Source organism: Patiria miniata, unplaced genomic scaffold (assembly GCF_015706575.1).
Source record: "Patiria miniata isolate m_02_andy unplaced genomic scaffold, ASM1570657v1 HiC_scaffold_27, whole genome shotgun sequence".
In the NCBI taxonomy this organism is placed as follows: domain Eukaryota; kingdom Metazoa; phylum Echinodermata; class Asteroidea; order Valvatida; family Asterinidae; genus Patiria; species Patiria miniata.
Window position 1 is genome coordinate 9,774,010 of NW_024037066.1, and position 6,467 is coordinate 9,780,476.

General features: G+C 39.3%; 1 protein-coding gene across 1 annotated transcript; it reads left to right on the top strand.

Annotated features, from left to right (window-relative positions):
* The first annotated feature begins 1,482 nt into the window (after positions 1-1,482).
* LOC119734179 lies at positions 1,483-4,967 on the top strand. Its single transcript, XM_038207529.1, has 5 exons — positions 1,483-2,571; positions 2,680-2,768; positions 3,276-3,284; positions 4,170-4,301; positions 4,618-4,967. The coding sequence occupies exons 1-5, from the start codon at positions 2,105-2,107 to the stop codon at positions 4,692-4,694; spliced, it is 774 nt and encodes a 257-aa protein (XP_038063457.1). The 5' UTR covers positions 1,483-2,104; the 3' UTR covers positions 4,695-4,967.
* The last annotated feature ends 1,500 nt before the right edge of the window (positions 4,968-6,467 follow it).

Below are 6,467 nucleotides of genomic sequence, written 5' to 3' on the forward strand. Positions count from 1 at the left end.
AAGATCGGAAGCCAGCGTCTCCAGCTTGTCTCTCAACATTTCTGACATCTTCATGATTTCCTTCTGACGCAGATACAGCCAAAGGTGTTGTATTTACACCAAAGCGGCGGGTAAGAAATTTGACAGCGCATGCCACGTGCGATCTGGCTCCACCACAATTTGTTGTTATTGGCATAAAATAATCACATTGCCATTGTAAATTGACATGAATTGGATATTTGTACACTCCACACACACAAAGATAGGAATATGGTCCACATTGTAATGATAAAAGTGGATACACATAACAAAACGTATGAACCGCGGCCCGCTGGTCCTGTCAAAAGCGCCTTTGAAAACTTAATTAAATTGGGGCGCCTCCCGCAGATAGAGCGCCCCCAAGAGTCTACCGGCACTCAAGAGTTTTTTGTAAACACAATCAACGTCGGCGCAGGCCGGGACCGGTGATATGATATCGCTTTGAAAGGTAACTATGTAGTAGCATGGAGGAATAAAAACAGGTTGTAGGCCCCAAGTAAAAACTTGATTGTAAACAAAAGAATCTTAAATCGAGTACAGGACGCTGCTAGTGCTAGCATGGCTAGTTGCGCTATTGCAGTGCTACTGCGCTAGGCAGTGCTACTGCTAGGCTTTTTATTATATCATCTCAATGAAGGTCAGTCATGATGGATGGTGATAATGCATGAACCTGGGACTGAAAAACATTTCCAATTTTGTTGTTAAAAAAATGTTTTTGACGCTCCATAGACTTTGTACACAACCGCATCCAAAAGTGATATGTCCTAAAAAAGTCAATATTAGCAGAAGCATTTACTGAGAAAACACTTGGAAATTTCCCAACATTTTTTTTCCGCAGAACTAAGCAGTTGCAATAGGCCTATTGATTGAAGTCTAGCGGTACGGTGGTATGCATGACATTGACAACACAAGAGCCAGCCAATGACACTGCAATAGGTCAGTATGAATATTTAATGATGATTTGTTTTACTTTAAGTTTAATATTCATTAGTCTTATTATAAGATAGTGGATATTTTGCCGGAGGTAATGACGGCAAACTAATGTTTACTAAATATCAACAGAGGGCGCTGTACTCTTTAAGATAGGGCTGAATTATAAGATGTATTAAATTCCCACCAAAAGTTGTGTAGCAAGTTTGGTGTAATGGTTAAGCAAAAGCTCTAGTACAGTGAGCGGGATGACTCGGGTTCGATCCCGATCCCCGCCACATTTTTAAGGTTTTTTTTCCCATCCCCAAATAAATAAGAATATTCTTCTTTTGTTATTTTAACATGTCTCAAACATTTTATTGCAGAGTATTACATTTTCTTTTTCAGATTTGTGGCTCTGGAGGATTTTTTTTAAAAGGGAAGTAAAGTCTGAAATTATAAAATGGTCTGAATCCCATCTTGTGAATACGAGGTTACAACGATAATATTGGCATGGAGCCAGACTAAAATTTGTCACCGGAAAATGTTTTTAAGTACAAAAAAACAGTAACTGCGCATGTTCAGTGCATATCCGGCAAACTAAGGTTTACTTAAGGTTTGCCGTGTCCGGCAAAATATCCACTGCCTTATTTTAATGGATACTTTAAATTGGTCCAAAGATTAATTATTGCAATAAGCAAAATGCACGGCCTACAAAAAAGTGTTGTGTTTCAAAGAAGAGTCCAAGTTTTGAATCTTGATGGATCTCCGTGAAGTAGGTGACTAATTAACAAAGAGGACTAAAGCAAAGGAGAGGGTAAGGGTACAGGAGGGAAAGTGGAGGAAATAACCGTAAGAAAGGATGCAATTTTTTGGCTCTTGAAAATTAATTGAACAAAAAAAAGTGGTGGATAAATTAAGTATGTTGGCCAGTTTTCCATACTGGTGGCTGTCTCCTTAAAGCAAACTTGCAGTCATGACAATGGACATGAGTCGTACAGGGACAGCGTCTTCAAGTGTCATGGAGCCCAGGCTAAAATCATCAGACAAATCTGGCAGGTGTAACATGAAGGACACTTCATATGATGGCAGGGACAGCAGGCAGTAACGTAGACGCAGGGCAGACAAAAATGATGATTCTAGGTCCAGAACCGAGAAGCATCTCAGCTGGGGTAGAATGCCCGATTGCCAAAAGGATAAGAGAAGAGATCATTCCTCCTCCTCAAGGTCGAGACACAGGAGCAGAGACGGAACCAGAGCTTCATCCACAAGAAAGGGCCCTTCGAAAAGAAGTGAGACGTCCCGTGGGAAGAAACGTGGGAAAAAACGCGCAAGGAAAAGAAAGGTTTCCAAAGCTTGGAATCTCTATGGGTACACTGCTGATGACATCCCTGCGCCTGAGAAATCAAGCGGGGATGTTGAACATTCCAGCAGACAAACTGATCCAAATGCAGATGAACGATTGTCTAGAACTCACCAATGGGATGAAGATAGGACTTTGAGACCACAAGATTGTAGAGATGAGTCTGGAAATTGTTCTGAGGTAGAAAAATTGTCCAGGGACAACGATGGCATGTTTGACTGGAAGAGGCACAGACGGGAGCTGGATGCAATATTTTTTAGGGATGACAGTATTATCAAAAGGTAATTGAGCTTTGGTGATTTCGTGTCATGGAATTTGTCAATATCTGTGTAATATTGTGTGAAATGCCAGGGTTTTTGGTTGTCAATTTTCACTGTATTTTACCACAGGAAATCAGAAGATTACCATGATTTTTGGAAGTTTCTTGAGCGCTACCAAGCTTTTCAATTCAAGCTGAGTGCCAGTCAGCCACATCGAGGTAATAACTACAGTTATACTTTCAGTAATGCCCTTTGTAAATTTATGTTAAATTTCTGTTTTTCATATCTCCCTGTACTGTCCTAGCATCTCTCTTTCCATTATCCCTGATAGGATAGGCCTAAATCTTTCCAAGAAAAAAAAATTATACCCAGGCTAGTGTCATTGAAGTGCTAAGTATGTAGATTTTGTAGTTCATAAGTGTATTTTTGTGTTAAGTGACAATTGCATGGAAATGAAATTGAGACACATCAATACTCAAATAGATAAAAAAAAAATTGCTTCAGCAAAAAAATTGTGTCTGAAAGTTTGTTAAATCTTTTGAGTATCACCTTAAGGTGAAATTGTTTAGTGATACTTTCTGTTCTATTCCTGTGAAATTGTACCTTGCTAGTGCAGACAATGAGATATTTCAGTCACTGAAAAGCAAAAACAGTGATTTGTGAAAAAAAAAATCAGCCAGTGAAGAACTCTTTGTTTTTTTTTATTGCATTGTTTTGTTTTTCAGACAAGAATGATAATAATAATAATACCGAAGTCTTATATAGCGCACGTATCTACCAACAATTAGGTACTCAAGGCGCTGGAAATTATGTCTATTACTAGAGACAGGTAAATGAAGTACATGGGAAATATGAGAACCATTATGTAGCACCTTTATAAGGGAATAAATGTGTGCTCCGGAGGTTTTTATCACTCGTTTAATACCGCTTAGAGTCTGGGTGCTGATAATTACCCGAGCCGGAGGCGAGGGTAATTATCAGCACCCAGACTCTAAGCGGTATTAAACGAGTGATAAATACCGACCGAGCACATATTTATTCCCATTCATAAATACCTTATCCGTAAATTTTTTTCAAATAATTCGTTCAAAAAGTCCCGATTTTGTTCAACAAGTTCACTTCATGCTTTTTGAAACATCCCTCTAGCAAAATAATGGAGTGTTCAGCTGGCGAGTAAGATGTAAACAACCCTTTTATGGAGATTGACGCGCGCGTAACATGTTCTGCGCGATGTCACGCAGAACGCACCTGGGGCGTTGCGTTTTGAATTTAGAACTATAAAATTCTGACTCGCTTGTAGTGTTGCGCATGCCTACGTGAGGATTGTGAACGTTCAACCAATGAAACGGTAAGAGGCACTGGATTTTTAGGAGTCCACATATTATTGTGACACTGGAAAAGTGTTTAAGACCAGCTAGCCATGTCTTTATCATCCGTTTAAGACCGGCCACGTGACGGGCTCTCGACCAATAGGAATAGCTAAACTGTCTGAGGTATTTATGAATAATGGTTTACAAGGTGCTGTGGCGCATTAAGCAGCCACTGCCAGAAACACCGGGGCAAACCCCTTCTCTTAGCGATAAGTGTCACTGGGTTCTTTAACGTGCATTACACAACACATGTCCAAGACAAGGAAAAATCTGTCAAATCTGCTGTTCTCAGATTGCCCCTGATATATGACAATGTGACACTGAAGTTGAGAGGAGTGGAAGAAGCAGAAAGACGATCAAAGTGGTTGACCAGCAAGAAAGGTACTGTCAAAGGCTTTAAAATGCAAGAAATGGGAACCGGCTTAAATATGCTATTCATTTAAGACTGACATCGCTATTGTTGAACAGTATATATTAGGCCGACGTACAGCAAGTCATCCTTAGTCACAACTCTCTTGAAAGACTTGCTGCAATTGTTCTCATGTCATGGGTTCAAACCCTGCTCAAATCAGACTGATACTATGTCACCAATAAATATGTACTAAGCTTTTCCAGCACAAGAAAATAATATTTTACCAGATCTTTCTTTTTACATTTCCTTTTTATTTATTTATTTTTTTTTACTTGTTTTCAACAGATGATGAAGATGAGTTAACCACTAAACGCATCAAGAAAATCAGCAAGGTGCTTGTTACAAACCCATTTATGCTGTAATCGGTTAGTACGGTTTGCTCCCACACTTGAATTTTTGGTATTTAAAGAGAATGTACAACATTTGTTTTTGCTTCAACTTTCAGAAATAAATGGAGTTGGAGGATTAGTATGTTATAGCAAATATTGTTAAAAAGATTGTTTCATGTTTTGGGCTTGTCTATGTAGATGCTTCAAAAACCAAGGAAAATAATGTTCTTGTAGTTTTGTTCCCTGACCCCACTTAAGATGAAACAGAGCAATTTATAGACTATCGGGAATTGTAAGGTCAGAGAATCAGTCTAGCAGGTTTGTATCCCTTCACAGGTGTGTACCCATAATCAATTAAAAAAAGTTTTTGAAGTTTGTGCAGCAAAGAGTTTGCAAGCAGTTTTTGATAAAAAAAAAAACAGTTTTCTCCAATGCTGGTCGGCTGACCAGTGTTGGAAAAATACATTTTTTCTTGAAAATGTTAGCACACCAGGAGCCACGATTTTACAGGGTATTTTAGACGTCATTCCCTTACAATCCAGTAAGGTATTTCGTGATAATTTGGTCATTTCGTTTTTTGATGTTTGCAGATGTTGTATCTTCCCTTTAATGAATGTTTGTTATGGTGGCTACGCGCGGGTAAATACCCAGCACTGACTGGCTTTTATTCGCTCTCAGTTGGTGCCCATGCATAACCGTTATGTGCAATTTCCATTAGCGCGTCGTTGAGCCAGCATCTCCCGCCGTTCCTACCGAGCTATGTACCCCTCATCGCTGGATCGTGGCCGAGGCTGACGGTACTGGAGACCTGGACTGTCGTGGCCCGCCTGATGTGGCTGACTTCCCGGGCTCAACGCCGACTAACCTGTGGCTTGGCTGATCTACGGCCGGGTGCGGAGATGTTTGGTTTGACGGTTGCGCTAATACCGTTGTGGGCTATTGTGCCGCTACTTATCATATTTAATGTTCCAAATTCCACTTTTTCATGACCCAAGTCTAAATAGATCAAAACAAGTGTATCTTAAGTATTATTCTACAGCATGTCATGAATTCAGACCCCAAGGACAACTTTGTAATGACCTCTGATCTCCATTTCCCTTTTTGAAGGGTAGACCTTTTTGAAGGGTAGACAGGGGCGAAACAGAATACAAGAGGTATATTGGACAATAATCACACTCTAACAATGACCAGTGGGCTTGGTAAACAGGTGAAAAATGTGGTGACCAAAGTCCATCTAGATACCACAGAGTGTAATTAGTACTTAAGAGTAACTTTTGTTAGACATTTGTACATATTACATTGTAAAGAAAGTCCAACAGTCTTCTATCCCAGTCGCAACATGTTGCGTCTGCCAATTGAAAAGGGGAAATGGAGGTCAGATATCACACCAATTTTTTTTATGGGCTTTGAATTCATTACATGACTGTATAATAATAGGTGCAATACCTTTCTTTTGCAATATTGAGGCTTGGGTCACGAAAACAAGGCGTTTTGACGAATAAATATAAAAAATAGCGAAAAATAAGGTATTTAAAGTTCATTGACCTATTCAAGGGTACCAAAGGTCGGATTATTATGACCCCATATCTGAAAATTCTTTTCATGTCACAAAGGGCAAACTTTTAGACTTGGGTCCTAAAATAGTTGGGTTTTGAATAATAAATCTTATAAAAATCTATAAATAGGGTATACAAAGTTTATTGACCTCTTGAAGGTCACCAGAGGTCAGATATGAAATGCCCTACATGTGAAACAAAAAATCATAGCATGAACACCTAACATTTAGACTTAGATTTAAAACGTTGA

Excerpts from the sequence above, each read along its gene's own strand:
- LOC119734179 (XM_038207529.1), top strand. The coding sequence starts at position 2,105 with ATGCCCGATTGCCAAAAGGATAAGAGAAGAGATCATTCCTCCTCCTCA. Across the intron at positions 2,572-2,679 it reads GATGACAGTATTATCAAAAG|GAAATCAGAAGATTACCATG; the intron begins GTAATTGAGCTT and ends ATTTTACCACAG. Across the intron at positions 4,302-4,617 it reads GTGGTTGACCAGCAAGAAAG|ATGATGAAGATGAGTTAACC; the intron begins GTACTGTCAAAG and ends TGTTTTCAACAG.